Here is a 19,305-nt window from a genome sequence, read left to right as displayed (position 1 = left end):
AGGTGCTCCTTTGAACGGTAGCCCCGGAATGCGGGGGTTGTGGTCCCAGCGAGGCTGTGAGTCCCCTGCCCTCCTCATAGGTGCTGAGCCCATGTCCCCAAAACCAACCTCTGCCCTGGGCTCTCCTCTCCCCCTCACCCCTTAGTGCCACCCCACCCCACCACCATCCCTCTGGACCACAGCAAACAGCCCTTGGAGCACCCCAACTCTTCCCCGGGCAGGGAAAGGACCTCATTCCCATCCATCCATCCATCCATCCATCCATCCATCCATCCATCCATCCATCCATCCATCCATCCATCCATCCATTCATGCCTCCCTCCCTCCCTCCCTCCTTCCCACCCTCCCTCCCTCCTTCCCACTGAAGCCAACTCCTTTGGCTCACTCAAATTCCCAACGATTGCAAAGACCACAGCACCAGCAGCAGCTCGAATGACAAATTTATTTGTGGATTCACCTCCACCTGCAAACCGAAGCGTTCAATGGGCTAATGCTAATCCTCGTGCTCCCCACGCGGGACCAGAGCGGCTCCGGCATGAGGAGCGCGAGGCCGTGCTCAGTGGCCAAGTGAGCCCCTCTGGAACCTCCGGTTCTCCCCTCACCTCCATCCCTCCCAGCTTGGCCTCTGCAGGGAGCACGGTCCCACACATAAATACGGACAGACAAGATAACAAAAATAGCATTAATAGTATTCACAAATGAATTAAAAACTACTCGTATATGTACAGCAGAGCGCGGGCAGTATGTACATGGACAAGCTGTGGACAGCTGTGTCTGCCCGCGGTGGGCTTCGAAGGATGGGGGCGTTTATTGTGGAAGCTAATTTCAGCTCAAAGGCCAGAGGTTCCCTGCTCCAGCAGCAGCAGGAGCAGCGTGGGAATGAGGGGGAGGGAAGGCAGACACCTCAGTCACTGCATGCAGCCATCACAGCCACGCATGGGCACTGCCTGCACTACGGGACTGGGAACGCGGGGAACAGCAGTGGAGAGGCCAACAGCTCCTTTGTCCCCCAAAGAGGCTCCCCAGAGGTGGAGATGGCTCTCAGCCAGTGCCAGCCCTCACTTCCATCTCCCCTGGGCTTGCTTCCCTGCTCGTCTCGTGAATCAGCTGCTCCCTGGGCTTTGCCACCCCTGTGAAGGTGCTTCCCCTGACCCTTCCAATCGCCAGCTCGGGATCCTGGACACCACAGCCCCAGCTCTCTGCAAAGCCCTTTGTGCCAAGGACGAGCACTCTCCCCCTCTCCTGCCTCCTTCCTCTGCCAACCCAGAGGAACAGGCTGGGAAGGGATGAGCACTGTCCCACAGCCATCTACATTTGGAGTGAGGAGGAGGAAGAGGACAAAGAACCCTTCAAATCACGCACAGCCCTGGGCCTGGCACACCATCCTCACATGGGACAGGCCGCAGCTCCCAGAAACTGCAAATGCGGGGAGAAAGGAATTCTGACCAAGGGCAGAGCCCCTCACCTCTGGCCTCTGCCTCCTCCTCTTCCTCCCCCTGCCACAGGGATGAGCTCTGACTGGAGAAGCAAGGACAGGATAGGGATGCTGCAGGGAAGCTCCTGCCTCTCCCTGGTGCCTGTGTGTGCCAGAGACGGAGGCACGGAGCCTGACCCTTGCTCTGGCTGGGGAACTTTTATATTAGTGACACATCTACACACACGCACGCACTCACACATGCAAAAATAAGTCTGTTTATTCTCTTCCAAATTATTTGGAGAACCCTGCAGGGCTGGGACACCTTCTAGCCTGTGCCCCCCCGCCAGCTGCCTGGATCTCCCCAGCGCTGGGAGCTGGTGGCTGAAGTGCTGCATTGGCCTCAGCGCCTTTTAAAACACAACGGAACAGTAAATAAGACGGGCTACAATAAAAGGAGCTGGCGGCACGAGGGAGAGAACTCCGTGGAGCAGGGTGCTCGGCCGGGATGGAGGGGCTGCCCCGGTGCCGGTGCTCGGGGGCGGAGTGTAGTGGATGTGGCGGTGGAGGCGCAGCCGTCCCGGCCACGGAGGCTCGGCGGCGGCCGCTCACTTGCGGCTCAGCAGGGATCCCAGCAGAAGCACTCCAGCCACTGTCGCCCCCGTCAGGAGCCATTTGTTGAAGGTCTCCTGGCCTTTCCTCATCTCGGCAGCAGCATCGTTCCCATAGAGGTCCACAAAGCGCTCCTGTGGAAAGAGGAGAGTGGTGAGCGTGGGGGTGTGAGCGGAGCAGAGGGAAGGGCTGGCAGGAAAGCGGTGGTGGGGACTGGGCAGATGACAGATGCCTTGTGCTTCCTCGCTCTGAATCATGCACACAGGGCAAGGGGACAAGCACAGTCATGAGAGAAGAGGATGCCAGAAAGGATTTGTGAGGAGAACACCACATGGGCAGGGCAGGGGATGCATCACGTGCCCTTGGCTCTCTAAAATTAGCATCCAAGTGCGATAGAAATCATTGCAGTGGGAACCCGCTGGGCTCCATTCCCTGGCCAAGGCCTGTGCAAGCAGCAGCAGGGCTGGTGCCCATGGCTGCGGGAGCCCACACCGTGCATCCCCCAGTGATTTTGTGTCCACAGTGGAGCCTCCCACCTCCACTGCCACATCCTGGCCCTCGCAGGTTACTCCACAACATGAGCCGGATTTCATGAATCCCTGTGGTGAAGGCAGACATTGGGTCGCCAGGCTACTGCCTTCCCACGGCTTCAGGAGAGCAGGCCAAGCACGAGGCTTGGCCAGGAATGCAGTCACTCCGGCCCGGCCCGTCCGAGCCGGCTGCCTCCAGCAGCAGCAGGAGCTGGGAAGACCTCAGCCCATGGTAAGGAGGGCTCTTGGGGTCCCTGAGCCGCACACGGCAGGGCAGGCAGCAGGGAAACACGTGGCCAGGATCTCCCAGGTTTATCAGGGCTGAGCAGGACGCTCAGAGCTGGATGGAGAGGAAGCTGTGAGCTCCAGGCTCAGGGATCACCAGCAGCTCAGCGTCAGCAGGGGCTCGATGCTGTCGCACCTTGAGCCCATCTTCCAGCAAGATGCCCGGGTTCCTGGTAAGTGAGAGCAGTTCCAGTAACCCAGCTGCTCTGGGAAAGCAGAGATAAGCCCTGCTGACGCTGTCATGCCTCGCCACGGCCGCTGCACAGGCAGGGGGAGCACTCCTGGCTGCCTGCTCTGCCAGCTCTGCCTCCCACACCTGCCCACAGCCTGTGCCCCAGGGCTGCGGGGGTTTGGTGCCCAGGTCATGGCTGGCATCCACGTGCCTCTCTTCCATGGAACATGGTGCCAATTCTCCTGGCTCCCACCAAACAGCCCCAGGATGGTCACAGCTTGCAGGGTATCTCCTCACTTGCCACATACCTAAGAGCAAGCTCAGACAGTTTTTCAAAGCAGGGTGTGCAGCAGACTTGCATGCTTACTCCCAGGGAGCTGGAATGTGTCCCTCTTTATGGCCACAGGGATCCTCAGGCCAGGGGATCGGGTCCTTGATAACCTCAGCACCTGCCTCTGCCACCAAAGCTCTTCTCCATGTCCCACCAGACACCTCCCACAGCTGCCTTCCACACCCCATGACCATGAGGAGGTACTCACAAACCCAAATGCAGAGTGTTGGGACACAGGGACTTTGCCAAGTCACCCTGGAGCATGTCACTGCTGCCACCTCACTTAGAGTCCCCTTGAGGGGTATGACAGTCATCCCCATGACTCCCCCACCCACACAGAGTGGCAGAATGCAGCTCACTTCCCACCATGCCTGTCAGCTAGCAGAGGATCTATGGAGGTGTTGTACTGTGTCCTGGCCCTGCAGGAATGGGCAGCATGGAGCTCACAGGCAGATGCTGTCCAGGGAGGAAGGTGAGGGCTGCTGCCTGCTACCAGTCCACTCACCCAGGGACAGCGAGTGATGTGCTGCAGGAGAGGGACAGGAGCAGAGCCCAAACCCAAAAAGGAGATATTTTAAATTCTGGTACAGGAAATCCTTATGCTGATAGGTGGTGATGAGTATGGAGCTGTGACAGGGCGTGGCAGTGGCAGCAAACTGAGAGCAGGCTGGCAGGGATGGGGGGCACAGGGAACTGGGGCAGAAAGCACCTGTCCAAAAAACACCACCCCTACAACATTTGTTTCTGGGGAGATTTAGGCTGGATGTTAGAAAAAGATTCTTCACCAGGAGGCTGGCTGGGCATTGGAACTGGCTCCCCAGGGCAGTGGTGATGGCACTAAGCCTGAACCAGAGTTCAAGGAGTGTTTGGACCACACTCTCAGGCACATGGTGGGATTGCTGGGCTGTCCTGTGCAGGGCCAGGAGTTGGACTTGATGAGCCTTGTGGGTCCCTTCCAAGTCAGCATATGTTTTGACCTCTCAGTGCCAGGGCCCTCGCTCCAGGGATGGTCCTTCCTTGGACACACATCCCAGCTCACAGCAGAATGCTCAGCTGGAGGAAGGTGCCTGCATCCCCCAGATCTGATTTCCTTCGGGGATTCAGTGGGACCCGCCCCACTGAGAGTCCCACACATCTCCACAGCAGGGATGTCCCCACAGTGCCCAGCAGGGCTGGACAGGGCCACACACCCACGCAGCCTCTCCGTGGGGCAGGCACCAGGAGAGGCCCCCCCGGCAGGGCAGGGAGCCAAGGAGGGCTGGCAGCCGCCTCTCCACGCTGCTTTTTCCATGGCATGTGGTGCCTTTGGGGAAAGGCAGTTCCAAGAAGCCCTTGCTTCCAAGAAAAGGAAGTGTTTGCTGAAGGAGAGATAAATGGCGCACAGTGAGCACGGAGCTATCGGGCGCTACAGGCGGAGAGCAGCACAGCCAGAGCCCAGCACAGCAGGGAGGGACCTGAGCCCCTCTCCTTCCCTTGGGAAGGGAGCAGCAGCTGCTGGAGCCACAGCTGGGGGCTGCAGGGGACCCGAGGACAGTGCCTTGCCCTTCCCCAGGGAAACCACCCTAGGAGCTGGGATAGCTCAGCCTCTGCACAACTTTGATCCCAGATGTGTCCCCTGGGAACCAGATCCCAGACCAGAGGGAGTGGGAAAACAGGCAGAGAACGTCCTCCCTGCCCATGCTGGGGCTGGGTTGAAGGTTAGGGAAAGGCAGCTTGCTCTGTTCCCACACCATCCCGGCCACTCTGCACCTGAAGCCCAGCACTGCCAGGACTGAGCCCGACCTCTCTGGCCTGGCGTTTGGATCTCAGGCTTGCCCGGACACGTCCAGATATTTCTGGCCTCCCCCAGTCACCTTTATCTGAGAGGAAATATTTGGAATTCCTGAGCTGATCACAAGGACTGTGGTAGCAACAGCACGTCAGTGTCCCACTCTGTGGGCCTGTTCCAGCCGAGAGCACAGGCTGTTCCATCAGAACGGCGTCACATCCCCTTCCCACCCCGGGTCACTGACACAGCCCAGAGGAGGATGCTCCAGAGCAGGCAATGAGTAAGCACAGATCTTATTCCTATGCAAGAGGCAATCCCCTGCCTTTGTCTCTCCTCTCCAGAACTGGAGAAGGAATGCTCATTTTCTTGCTGGAGGAGCTGGGGCAGGGCATGCTTCCCTCCTGCTGCACATGCTGCTTGCAGGAGGCAGAGAACCTGGAGAGTCAGGCTCCACCACCCCCCAGAGCTGGGGCAGGGAGGTTCTGCAGTGCCAAAAGTTCTCTGGACACTCACAGAGCCCCAAACTGCAACCCAGCACTGTGGGGGATGCAGCAACCATTTAAACACTGCCCAGTGCCCACACACAACCCCGTGGCAAAAAGGCAAGAGGAGCAGGTCTGACCTGAAGTACTCTGTCTCTAGTGGGAGAGCCGCCCAAAGAAGCATGACTTCTGACTGAGACACTACTCACATCCTAGCCTGGGAAGGAGAACACCAAAATTTGAGGCTCTCATTGTTTGGTTGGTTTCATTCACAGTGCTGCCCATGCAGGAGGGGGAACAGTTGCTGGATCCCATTCAGGGCGAGCAGAGCAGAGCAGGTTCCTCTTTCAAGATAAGCCCCAGCACTTGGGGAAAGAGGATTCGGTGACACTGAGCCATGAGGGCAGGTGAAGGAAGCAGATGTGGGCAATAAACTCCCATCTGGCCTCTGGTGAGGCAGGAGAGCAGAGAGGGGAGGGTTCTGGCAGTTTGGGGCTCAAAGCTTGCCCTGCACAAGGGGTGAGGAGTATGGAGGTCACTGAGATACCAGGACAAAGCTCTGAAAATCAGCAGAGAGGATCCAGGCTCTACTGAGAGTATGCAGGTGAACTTGGTCCAACTTTGACATGGAGACTTGGACTCCAGCAGGAGCTTTGGAGCTTCCCCAGGGCTCCAACACCCAGCCAGCCCAGTGAGACACCCCCAGCACCCACCTCAGCATGCACAGCAGCCTTTCCAACCCAAGGACCCTGATGGGTTTTAGCAAAAATGATCTGGTTCCCCAGAACCCCCCCGTGGGATAAGTCAGCATTGTTCCCAGATGGATCAACAGAGCTATGGGGAGGTTAAGTCCCTTTCCCAGAGCTGTGTGCGAGCCAGCAGCATGAGCCACAGCATCTGACTCCCAACCCAGGCATTCTCATCACGAGGCAATGTTTCCCTTGAAAACAAGGCTGTTCTGTTTTACCTTCACCATAAGTACAGCTGTGTTCCTGCTCAGAGGTCTAACAGCAACCACCGGCCGGGAGCAGAGTCATCTGGATGACCAGACATTTGTTAATGAGATGCTGGGAACAGTTTTGTGCTGAGCAGCAAGACAAGGAGGGAAAAAGAAAGGCAGTAGCTCAGCACAGACCACAACAAAGCCCTGCATCGACAGCAACCTGCTCCCAGAGCCCCTTTGGGCTGCCAGCTCACCACATGGGGCTGGCATATGCCAACCTGGAGGTGAAGCACAGGGGAGAAAAGGCAGCTGAGAGCTTTAAGAATAAAAGAAAACTTAAGTATTCCCAAAGGCTGCCACTGGGATCCTGTAAACACAGCTCTGTGGGTCCCTTTGTGATATGAATGGAAGAGACATCCTAGAGGTTCTCCCTCTGCCCTGCTCCCCCTGATGCTGTATCCACATGTGGCCCCCAGCACTCCCAGTCCTGAAAGGAGGGCAGCAGGGACAGAGTGTGACTGCAGAGGTCACAGGACTGCCTGCAGTGCTGGGCAGTGGAGGTCAAAGTGAGCCCCTGACTCAGGAGCATGGCAAGGGATCCTGCCATCCAAGGCAGGTCTGACCTTCCCCATAGAAACACACAATTCCCCATAGATCCTAGAATGGTTAGAGAGGACCTTAAAGATCACCTAATTCCAGTCCCCCTTCTATGGATAAAGAAGATCTGCAGCTTCACCCCACTGGTCCCCACCAGCAACCCCAAGCAGGCTCAGAATGGGGTGGGGAAGGGGCTCTGGGACACAGAGAGAGGAAGGGGCTCTGGGGACAGCAGCTGCAGGTGCAAATACTCCAGAGACTCAGCTCTAACTGTTATGCAAATGGTGACCTCCAGGGAAGCAGCTGCTGATCTCCATGACAATGGCAGGGAATGCCACCCACCCACTGCCCCTCCTGCCTTTCCTGCCCTTGGAGCTGGTGCTGGGGTGTTGAGGACCCTGGGGTGCTGGCCCTCCCCAGATTCCAGGGCATTCATTGAAACCTGAGACTGGGAAGGAGGCAAGCATAAATTCAAAAGAGGCAATTAAATAAGAACACCCCCTCTTCTTTCTCTCCTCACTCGGGCTTTGCTGTGGGACTGTAGCTTGGGGGTCCAGCAGGGAAGCTGTCCCTTGGGCCAAAGCCCAACAGACCTGCAGGGCTCCAGCCTAGCCCAGGCCAGAGCCAGCTCTTTTCTAACCAGAAACAAACCCTCACTAGCATATTCCAGCCCTAATCCTTGCCGCGGCAGCCTTCTGTCAAACTGGTTTCATCACCGGCTCCAGGGAACCTGCAATAACCCCACACCATTCAGCACAATTTCAGCGTTTTCCAAATACATGAAAGAGGCTACGGTGACAGCTGTAACCCCCGTCCCTGCCCCGGGAGACTGCTGTGCACAGCACGAGATGGAGAGCAGGGAATTGCGCTCTCCGTTCCAGAAATCTGCTGAAACATTCATGTGTATTAAAGCCGGAGACGATGTGAATGACTAATCCATTTGCATCCATCTTTCATCAGTGTTCCTCCCAGAGCGAACCAGGCTGAGGGCTCCCGAAGGTGCCACAGCCCTGCCCAGCACCGGGCTGCTCTGGGAGGGCAGGCAGGGATGGCAGGAGACACGGCTCTGCTACAAAGGCACAGCGAAGAACACATTGGCTGAGCCGGATCCACTCAAGAGATTAGCACCTGCTGGGAATGGGATTGTTTTCCAAAGGGCATTAAGTGGAATAGTCCGAGGAAAGACGGTCTCTCTGATGCTTGTCCCCACCGGACAGATGGTGTCTGAGCCCCGCAGCAGAGCAGCCTTTGTGCGAGGGGCACGCTCGGGGGGCAGGGAGGGCCCCTGCTCTCACGTCCCGGTTATCTGCCACGGAGCAGAGGGACAGCACCACCTCAGCAGGGCCACTGGCACCCAGGGAACAGAGCTCAATTTTCACCTTGTCACTGCTCTTCCTGGACGTCAGAGCTCCTGTGCAATCGTGCCCTTGTGTAACCGTGGGGAAACCTGTGCCGGGGAGACGAGCCATGCTCACGTGTGCCCGGCTGCCGAGCCACGTTCCCTCTGCCAGGGGGTGAGTGGGCGATGCTGACAGCTCTTTCTGGCCCTCACCCGCACCGAGAGCCTCACCAAAGCCACCCCACAGGGAATGCTGGTGTTACCAGGGCTCAAGGGAGCCAGCTGGGTGCAGGGACGGTCCCCAGAGGAGACAGATCCTGGGGAGGAGCTGCCTGATTCTCCTGCCTCAGCCACTCGTCCACCAGCATCCTGGAGGAGCGACAGCCAAGCTTCACCACTTCCCACTTCAGCCCCAGCACCTCACGAGGCTGCTGTAATTCTTACATGCCACTTGAATGAAAAAGGGGAAAGGGTGGAGGGTGCAGGAAGAGGAGGAAGATGTGCTCATTCTGTTTTCACTTCCTGTTAGTTCCATGAAATCTGAAATTATTCAAGCCACAAAGTCCCTTTTAGCAAAATCCTTGCTGACTTGAGGGCAGGAAGCACAGTAGGCAGCTGATGCAGCAAACGCGAGAGAGAGCAGTGCAGCATGAGAAGGAGACTTTGTGCTCTGCCCTGGGCTCCTCCATGCATGTTGTTGCATGAAATAATCACTGGCTGGTGCACTGGAAGCTTCTAAATGAGGTCAGTTGCTCTATTAAAAGACATTAGCTCTCCAGCAAGTTTAATACACTGGTGAGCCATACGAGTATAGAATGAAGGCACTTGCAACACTCCATGATGGCTGATTTACAGGTAGCAACACCTCATTTTCTCCATATATAAGTCATATGTCACCCAGGCACTACCCAGGGCCACACACACACCCAGCACCCACATCCCAGCCCAAACCCTGAGCCAGCTCACCACAAGTCACACACACAGACAGTAATGCCACGTACTGCCACCAGACGTGCTCCCTGCACAACACAGGCAGTGTCCCCAGCCCTCCACAGCTTCCAGGGTGGCACAAACCAGAGACATGGGCAAATGGCACTGGTACTGTTCAGAGAAGCAATGCAGACATGTCCTGCTCCACCTGATCATGGCACTAGGTGCATTCAAACTAAACCAGCTCCATGCCAGACTAGACCTCTTCTCTGAGCTTCACAAACAGCCCTTCATCCTCCAGCAGAGAAAACCCTTCCATGCTCCTTCAGGAGGCAGCCAGCTCCAGCAGCTCCCTTTAGAATCCTACCCCAGGAGCCAGGGCACTGCATGGCTCTGCCCACAGGCCCCTTGCACAGTCCCGGTGTGAACAGCTCTAGCTCCTGCTCCAAGCCCTGCCTGCTGCCAGCTTGCCACGTTTTGGAGTATTTGATTTCACTCTTAAGAGCACCTGCCTGGCAGCAGTACAGGCAGGGAGAACCTGCCTGCTCTTTGTTCTTGGCCAGGCAAAGACACCTGCCTCGGTTTCCCTCTGAGCTCAGGTGCAGGGTTGTGAGCTGGGGAACTCTGGGTCCATCCTAGATCAGGAACAGGGGCTGAAAGGCTGAGCCCAGCCCTGCTCCCACCGGAGGCTCCTCATCTCCAGGGCTCATCTCCCCAAGCAGGATACTGATGCCAGGAGCTAGCTACTAATTGGATCTACTTAAATCAGCAGCTACGTCTGCAGACACAGCTGAAACACAAGCTTGAGCAGGAAGGAGGATAATGCAATAAATTCAAACAGCTTTCCCCAAGGGAATCGCACAACCCCCTGAAACTTCCCTCTTTGCAGATACAGCCCATTACCCTTCCCTGGGCCTGCTGTGCCAGTGTAGAAGCAAGCAGCAGTCGAAAAAGTAACCAGCCCAAAGCCCCCTGAAACACCAAACTCCCCCAGCTTCCTGCTCCCAGCAGCAGAGGGAAGGCAGACCAGTTACAGCACAACACTCAAACAGTCCCTGTGGCCACGGGAGCCTCTCTGGTTAACGCTCCGAATCCCGCTCCTCCCTCCCTCCCTCGCTACCCCGGAGGCAGGCAGCAGCGCTGAGTGCACTGGGTTTCCCATTAAAGAGATCCTGAGAGACAGCACTGGGCTGGTACACGTGAGCACGTGTCCGAGACAAGGCACGGGCGGCTGGAGAGATGCACGGAGCGGCAGCGGGCGTTCTCGCCTGCAGGCAGTCCTTCCCAGCACTGCTCAGCCCTCCGATTCTTTTTTTTTTTTTTTTTTTTGCTAACTAAATTAAACATGAGGATAAAATAAGCAAAATACCTAAAAATAAAAAAATAAACCGAGCATTTCTACAGCACAACTAGGTCACAGCTCCCCAGCATGCGAGTTGTGGCAGCCACGGCTCAGCCCCTTGAGCCTCCCGGGTTCAAAACTGACATCTCTCTTAAAAGGCTGCTCCCGAAACCCACACCTGCTCTCCGGTGAGCCCAGCTGGAGCCATCTGCTAACGGCTCAGCCCTCGGCACCCTCGTTCCGCTGGGCTGTTGTGCTGTGGCAGGGTAACCCTCCTCCCCACCTGACCAGGATGGGTGCCAGCCGTGCCCTGAGCCTGCCCCGCTGCCCCCCTCCATGGCTGCGCTGTGGGAGAAGCTCTCCCACGCCTCTGGAATGCATGTTCCTTAACTTGAGCTCTTGGCATCTCAGGAATGAATAGGAGCGGGACTTCAAAGAGATCTCGCACCAAGAACCCATCCCGCACATCCTTCCAGGTGAGGAGCAGGGAGGACGAAATTTCCCTGTCCAAGGTCAGGGCAATAAAGCAAGGAATGCCCTGGCACCGAGGGACTCTGCTTCCCTTTCATGTCTCCACTCTGTGCGTTAATCTTTAGTGGCTCAGAACAATAGTGTTTAAGGGCAACATCCCTCCCTTGTGGGAGGGTGGAGCAGGAGAGCAGAGGGTGGAGGAGAGTGGCTGCTCTCCTGCCACGGCAAGGCAGAGCCACCCTCAGTGAATACCTTCTCTCTGAATCAGCAGGTAGGTCAACATCCTGGCTGCTCTGGGGTCCCCAGAGGGGACAGAGCAGCTGCCCCCAGCCCCCTTCTGCTCCCACAGCAGAAGCCACCATTAATCCCTCGCCTCTTGGTTCAGCAGGTCTGCAACACTTCTACAACTGATATCCATCCCTTCCCTTCCCCCAGCTCCTCCTGGGAATACTCTGGCTTTCCAGCTAGTGGGGAAAGAGCTGCTGGAGAGATACTCCTTGTAATGTCAGGATGGGACTGTGCTTACAGCCATCAGCCTGGTAAGAACCAAAGGAAACCAAACCTTCTCAGCTTCAGCAAAGGTCTCAGAGCACCACACCACCATTCAGCTGCACCCAGTGTGTGCTGCAGGCACACAATGTTGCTGCTCCCGGGGGGAAACCATGTACACAAACCACACCAGAGCTCCACAGAAATCAGGCACAGCAGCCCAAACACACAGAGAAAGCTGCATCTTCCACTTGGAAAAGAGAGCTCCCACCCACCCTTTCTGCTGTGCTGGGACACCCCACTGCTGCTGAAGCAGAGAGAGACCCCGGGCAGCGCTCCAGGGACACGGCTCCAGCATCAGAGAGGAGCAGGATGAGCAGGCGGAATGGCATTACTGAGAGCAGCTGTGAACACAGAGCAGCAAGAAACAGTTTGTTAATTATTTCACAGGTCTTTTTTTAAATGACACTCAGCTCTTCGGATTAAAGAGCCTCGGAGTGCTTTAGGAATCAGAGTTGCCAGTGGCTCCCCTGGGAGTGAAGGAAATGCTATCCCTTTCGCTCAAAGACCCCGGGGTTAAGTGGGCTGCTCTGAGGCACAGCCAGCCACGGGCAGGAGTTTGGCTTTCCAGGCGCCTGCTGTAATCACAGATCTAAGGAACGTAATCAAACTGCACCACACACCGAGAGGCAGCAAGGAAAACAGGCAGGGCCCCAAAGAAGGAGAACGAGGAAAGGGGGTAAAGAGCAAAGCTCTGGAATCAGCCTCTGCACTGCTCTTGGTCTAGCGGCAGGAATGCTGCTGTGGGCCGGGCAGGAAGCTGCAGTGGAAGTCATTCCAATGGCATTTCCTGGAGAGCACTGCAGAAAAGCCTCCCAGGTCGAAGGCTGGGTGAGGGATCTGCACACTGAGCCCGATCTCCAGCTGTCAGTGAGGATACAGCTACCTGGGCTGGCTGCTCCAGGCAGGACAGCCTGAGTCAGGACACTGCTGGCACCTCCCACAGCCAGGGAGGAACGCCCAGGACAGTGAAGGGACATGGGGAACCCCACTGGCAGGAGGACAGCACTTTTTTCACCCCATGCAGGTGATGACAATGGGGCCATCGTCTCAGCTGCAAGGGATCAAGGCTGTAAAATAATTACTGAGGACAAAGTGCAAAGCAACAGCACAGCTGAGCAGCACAGACCAGGCTGCTCAAAGCCCCATCCAACCTGACTGTGAACACTTCGAGGGATGGGGCAGCCACGGCTTCTCTGGGCAACCTGTGCCAGTGTCTCATAAACCTCACAGGGCAGAGAACCCTCCTAATATCCAATCTAACTCTGCCCTCTGTCAGTGGGGAGGAATTCCCCCTTGTCCTGCCACTCCATGCCCTTGTCCAAAGTCCCCCTCCACCTCTGCTGGAGCCTCTTTGGGCACTGGCAAGGAGCCCTCTCTTCTCCAGGCTGAACAACCCCAGTTCTCTCAGCCTGCAATGAAGCCATAGGATTCATCTTCAAGACAGCAAAGTGTGGCCTTGCCTAAGCTCAGTAATTTCCAGTGAGTCAGTTCTGCTGCACGTTGACCACCACATGAAACAAATGGCTGTGATCTCAAACAGGATTAGAAGTGCTGGGGCATCCCCAGAACCCAACCTGTAACACTCAGAAGGGCAGAACTCTGGCAAACCACACTCCCAGGAAATGTGGTAGTGGCAGGGACAGCTTGTGCAGCATACCTGGGACACAAGGCCAAAAAGCACTTTCAAAGAGCTGAGAATCAAAGTCTAACTCTCAACCTGAAACCATCGAGGAGCCTGGAGCCAGCACAGGACGAAATCCCAGCTGTGAGCTGTCATATGACCCAGGCTGAGTCATTTCCTATCATTCAGAAAAAAAAATTGAAAAGATAAAAATGAGCTTGCTATATTGACATGTTCAAAGGGTTTTCCCCAAAGAAAATCACAAGCTTTTAGTCCTCTGCAGGGTGACACAACACATGTCCCAGCACACCAAGTCCTGTGTGGTGAGGGTCAACTGAGAGCCCAGGAAACACTGAGCCATTGCAGGAAGCAGTTCATTCTCCATCAGCCTAGCACAGTTTGTTGGGATTCATGTATCACAGACTGGTGCTAAAGATGCTATTTGCTTTCAGGTCTAGCCTGATGCAGCCCCTTCATGTGGGTCCCCACCATACGCCCCACAAAACTCTTGACTCTATATCCACAGATCTAACTCCAAGCTCATCCAGAAAACCATCTTTAAATCCTACTCTGAATGTGGATTTAGCCTTGAAGGGAAAGCTGTCATGCACTGGAGGGTCACAGCCAGGAAGGAACTACTGCTCACTTTTCTCTCTCAAACAGATTAGGCACGGTCAGTACATCTCTGCCTGCCAGGCTCTCTCCTGTTCACCCTGTGCTTCCCCCTCCTTCCCTCCCACTCACCAGATTTCTCTCTCCACAATTCCCAATCCCTGCTGGCACCACCATTTCAACTTCACAGCTAGTGGGACCTGGTCCTGGTCAAAGCAACTGGCCCAGGAAAGCCTCCTTTTTGGATCTGATGGCTTGCCAAGGCAGCAGCTCTCTTCTGGCTGGTTATTAAATGTTCCCCTTGGGTTGCTCTTGTTTGTTTGTTTTCCCAGTGCCAGATTGCAGAGCAGAGGGCAAACCAAGGCAGAGCCAGTAAATGTGACAAAACACTTCTATGTTAATGTTATGGAGCAAGATTTACTATTTCCCCTTGCCTCAAAACTTGATTTCTCAAGAGAACTGCTACAGCCCAGCACACAGCAGCCTCCAAAGGCACCTGCACCCCATGGCCCTCTTATGCTGCCTTTGTTCCACTGGTGGGGAATGAAAAGAGCTTCCCACACAACTGGGCTGTGCAGCACTTGCTATGGAGCCATGCTCCTTCCCTCTTTTAGAGGGGCTTTCCAGGAAGAGAAGTGCTGCAGTGCTCCAAAACACAAACCACCTGGGCCCTGCCAAGCAGGCCTGCCAGAACTTGCATCTCTCTCACCAGGACCTGCCTGCTGCACCTCTCGGGAGTGCTTTGTTTGAATGGGACAGGCTCTAACAGCTCCAATGCACCAAACAGACTCCCTGTGCAAACAGGGCAGCAGGAGAGGGATGGCTCCATCACAGCCAGGGCAGGGAGAGCTGGCAGAGGGCCAGTGGCTTTCTCCCTGCAGCTGGAATGGCGAGAGCGAAGGAAAGCAAAGCACACTCAGGAGCTCTTATGGCCTCTGTCCCTTGGTGTGGAGTGGCATGGCTTCCTACAGGAAGGAACATGATGAAAGCTCAGAGTGGAAGAAAGCTACAGCCAAGATGTCAAATGAGCACTCAGGGTTTGCAACAGGCTGGCAGCAGCAACACTGCCCAGGGCTGGTTTTTGGTGGTTGGTGGTGTGGACTCCCCACACTCCGGCCTTCACCACCCTGCCTGGCTTCCATTCAGCTCCCAGCATAGCCCAGGCAGCGGCACAGCCTGGGCAGGGAAGTTAAAAGCCCGGTTCAAGGTTAGAACAAGAGAGCAAGGCAGTCCCCTGAGTGGGAAACGGCATTTTTCAAAGAGAGAGCTGGTGGGCAGGTCAGATAGAGAGGAGTCCTGACCCTTCCGCAATCTGTTGAACAAATATTTGTTCCAAACAATTAATTTAGAGACAGACACAAAAAAATTGAAGAGTCTGAATCGTGTGGGTTGGGGGTGGGGAACAGAGGGAGGAGGTGTTTGATTCCCCACAAGCAGGGACCAGTGATTTTCCACCAGTGATTTAATCTAAATCCCCCAGAGAGTTCATTTACAAAAAATCAGATTGCATTATCGCCTAGGTCTCCAGGATACAGCCCAATCCGTCACTAACAGCAACAGCCACACTAGCTTGGAAACCCCAGTTTGATCACTTAATTCCAAAACTAATCTGTGGTCTAAAAGCCAAAAGCAGAGGGAGGGGGAAGGAATCCTGTATTTGGCCAGGGTTATCTGCAGGATGAGAGAGCTAATGGGCCACATACAGCCAGATGAAATGGCCAGCAGATCCCAGGCCATTAATCGAAACCAAGCTCCTCTCCTTGCCTGAGCAGCCCCACCCAGGCAGTGCCCCAGGGCGGTCACATTCCTGGAATTTTTTCACCCTTCCTGAACCAGCTCCCTGTCCCTGGGTACACCAGCTCTCCTTCTTCTCCGGGGTCCCCAGCACTGCTGGCCAGGCACGGGGAGCTGGGGAGAACCTCTTCTCTGCAAGGAGAGTGCAGAGCACAACGTTGGGCTCAAAGGCTCCTGTCCCCTTCCCAAAATGCTGGGCTCTGCCAATGGACTGCGAGCTGAAGGGGGCTGAGAGGCCCCAGCTCCCAGCAAGGAGGCAATTCCCCACTGCTCAGATGCCAATGCCTGACAGCATGAACTCTTTCCAGTGGGAACCGGTAAAGGTTACAGCAGCAGGGAATCGCTAAGATGCAGAAGCCAAATGAAAACTCAGACATCTGTAGGTCATATACCTCCCGCCGGCAGTCCCAGGCTGCACCGCACAGCCGGACCCGGCATTTCAAGAATGCTTCCTGAAGAAATGCTTATTCATGTTAATACCTCACCACTGAGAGCTCCCAGGGTTTGCTGCTGGGGCAGCTGGGAGCACTGCTCCCTGCCAAGGGAAAAGCAGCTGCAGGCTTAGCAGCTCCCCAGCACAGAGGTTGCCTCCACCTCGGCCCTGGCTCCCACCACACCAGCTCAGAGAGTCCCAGAAGCCCACCCACCCACCGAGATCTGCTGTGGGATTCACTTCACCATGAGCAAGGCAAAAGCTGTTTCCAGAATGAAGAAGTAGCTGCTACCTCTGCCAACCACCAGCCAGCCCACCACAACACTGCTTCAGAGAGGAGGAAGCTCCACTGCCTGCTATTAATGACACTGGGAATATAACCCAGAGCCAGGGCTCTCCTTGAAGAACAAGCTTGGATGACATTAGATTTCCAAAGGCTCTTGGAAAAGCAGGTCTTTTACATAACATCCAGGGAGGAGAAAAAGCAGGGATGGAGAAAAAGCGCGGTGGGCTGACCCTCTTGGGAGAGTGTTTAGAGCACAGAAGGCAAGACCACACACCCTTTAACCTCCCTGCAAGGGGTAGGACAAGCTCTAGCACAAACATTGCAGGGAGCTGCCGGTTTGACCAGCCCCACTGCCAGCCTGGAGCGAGGGAGGGCACAGGCAGCCACCCCCAGCACACAGAGGTGTTCTTACCCATCCGCCATTCTCCTGGATCCAGGGGTCTAAGTGGTCGGTCAAGTACGTGGTCATCCAAGACACGATGCGTTTCACCAATACCCTCATCTCCTTAACAACGCTCTCCACGCACAGGGCTCCTCCGAAGGAGAAGAAAGCCACGATGCGGCCCCAGTTCACTCCATCGCGGAACAGTTCGTTCACTACCTGCTCAAAGCTCTGATACGCCGTGCTGGGGGTGATGTGGAGCTGGGAGGTGAGGTCGCTGAACGCCCGCCGGTACCTCAGCTCGAACTCATCCCCCGCCTCTCTCAGCGCCTGCCTCACGTCGGCCGCTCGACGGATCTGGATCTCGTGCGCTTCGAGGCTGCTCTGGTGCACGGTGGCTCCGTTGACTATGTGGCTGGTGGCTGCGTGCCAGGAGGGGCTCCCGTTGAGGACCCCGTCCATCTCGTCCTCCTCCCCTGCAAAGTCAGTCCTGTTCTCATCCTCCTCCTCCAGCTGGCTCCAGCTGTATCCTTTCTGCGAGAGCTTGTAGGAAACAAAGTCAATCACTAACTCCCGGTTACTGCTGTACATTTTCACACCTGGGACGCCCTCAATGAGTCCATGGTCCGGAGCACAAGCAGATCAGCACTTAGCAGGTCCCGACCCTGCTCCTCTTCCTCGCGACCGATGGAAGCATCTGACCTTAGCACAGAGGAGGAGAGAGGCACCGAAACGGTTAATGCCACAGCTCTTAGATGCACCCGCGCCATTACCACCGATAGCTTATCGTTATACTCAGATCACCCCGCAGCTCTACGCCGAGGCTCAGGGCCACCAGATTGAAGACGCACAGAGAGCCGACCACAACACCCCCTCCCCCGGCAAGCAGCCCCGAGCCCCGGGGAGCCCCAGGCTCGTTCCGAGCAGACCCCAGATCTCACCGGCTGCGGGTTGCGCCTGGCAGGCCGGCTGCGGGCCGGGGCGGAGGCGGTTCTTGTTCTGCTGGAGCTTCGGGTCGGCCCGGAACGCGACAGCACCGCCCCCGCCTCGCCCCGCCCGTTAAAGGGCCCGGCGGCGCCGCCCCCTCCGCCGGCGTTACCCAACGGCTGCGGCGGCGGCAGCGGGCGGGCAGCGCTACCGAGGGATCACGGCAGCCCCAGGGCGGCCCGGTTTGCCGGTAACCGCAGCCCCCGCCGCCCCGAAGCTCCTCGCTCCCCGCAGGAGGAGAGGATAAACCGCTGAAACCGGCGAGCGCTCCTCACCGCGGGAGCCGCCGCACGGCTCTGAGTCCTTACGGCAGCGATTCCAGTCACGGTTAGCGGCGCGCTGCCGCTGCGGCCAGGACGGTGACACGCCGGGCAGCGGCAGGCGGGAGCACTGCAGGGGGCAGCCGGTCCTCCCGGCCACCGGACTGCCTCCCTCCAATCACCGGACGGCCTCCCCCAGAGCCCCGAACCCACCCCCCCCCCGGCACCGGATCGCCCCCCCCAGGTCCCCGGACGGCCCCACCGGTCGCCGTACCTGGGGGGCGGGGCCGCGCACGAGGGCCGACACGGCGCCCGCGCAGCCGACAAGCCAGCCAATCAGCGACCAGGAGGGGCGGGGCCCGGCTGCGGCCTCTCCCTTTGGCTGAGCCGCGCGTCATTCAAGGTTTACCCTACCCCGCCCCTCACCTCAGCGCCCGACTGAGGGTCGGCGTCCTTCCCGGCTCTGCCGCGCGGGCCCGGCTGGCAGCGAGGCCGGAGGTCGCCGGGAGCTCCGCCGGGCCTCGGCCCGCTCAGCAGTCCCGGGATTCCTTCCACATCGCCCGCCGAGCGGCCGGGGGGGTGCGGCAGGGTGGGAGGGGGCAGCAAGGGGGCGGCGCGCATGCGCACGGCGCCTCGAGGCTGGGCGAGGAGCGTCGGTTGGACTGCGCGGGGGCACGGAGCGCACGCGCCGAGCCGGATGGGCCGCTGCGCAGGCGCGAAGGTGCCGGGCGGAGGGCGGAGCTCTGGCGCCGCCTGCCGGCCATGGCGGGGTCAGCTCGGGCCTCCGCTCTCACCGCGCCCTGTGGGCACGGTCCTGCCGCTGACACGGCCGCAAACCCCTCACAGCAGTCCCGGACTAAGGCGGGGTGTTTTGTGTCTCAACAGTGCGCACGGAGCCCGTGGCGGGAATGTGAGGGGATGTTTATGCGAGTAGTGCCGGAGCAGTGAAAGCAGCTGTGGCAGCCGGGTCCTGCCCCGCCGTTAACAGCTGGCTGCCCATCCCTGTGCAAGGCCGCGGGGAAGATTATGCAGCACTTGGGGTCGATAACACCCTGCACAAAGGGCACTTTCTCCTCACAGCATTGAGAAACCAAGACGGTCTTACCAGGCGGTGAAAGCCGCCTTCCCCGGGCCCAGCAGTCAGAAGTGCTGATCTGCTGAG

The 19,305-nt window shown here is 57.3% G+C and overlaps 1 protein-coding gene across 3 annotated transcripts; it reads right to left on the bottom strand.

Annotated features, from left to right (window-relative positions):
• Positions 1 to 428: 428 nt before the first annotated feature.
• Positions 429 to 18,674, bottom strand: BCL2L1 (BCL2 like 1). 3 transcript variants are annotated; one of them, XM_063172393.1, is made up of 3 exons: positions 18,570 to 18,674; positions 16,927 to 17,598; positions 429 to 2,160 (listed from the first exon to the last, which is right to left on the bottom strand). In XM_063172393.1, the coding sequence occupies exons 2-3, from the start codon at positions 17,485 to 17,487 to the stop codon at positions 2,023 to 2,025; spliced, it is 699 nt and encodes a 232-aa protein (XP_063028463.1). In that variant the 5' UTR covers positions 17,488 to 17,598; positions 18,570 to 18,674; the 3' UTR covers positions 429 to 2,022. The 3 variants fall into 3 exon arrangements, with proteins under 3 accessions (XP_063028463.1, XP_063028462.1, XP_063028461.1); XM_063172392.1 differs by lacking the exon at positions 18,570 to 18,674 and adding an exon at positions 17,838 to 17,953 and having other exon boundaries at positions 16,927 to 17,593; XM_063172391.1 differs by lacking the exon at positions 18,570 to 18,674 and adding an exon at positions 17,838 to 17,942.
• Between the last annotated feature and the right edge of the window lie 631 nt (positions 18,675 to 19,305).

The sequence above is a fragment of the Melospiza melodia genome, chromosome 19 (assembly GCF_035770615.1).
Source record: "Melospiza melodia melodia isolate bMelMel2 chromosome 19, bMelMel2.pri, whole genome shotgun sequence".
In the NCBI taxonomy this organism is placed as follows: domain Eukaryota; kingdom Metazoa; phylum Chordata; class Aves; order Passeriformes; family Passerellidae; genus Melospiza; species Melospiza melodia.
Note: the sequence above shows the minus strand (reverse complement) of the source record. Positions and strands in the feature narration are given on the sequence as shown.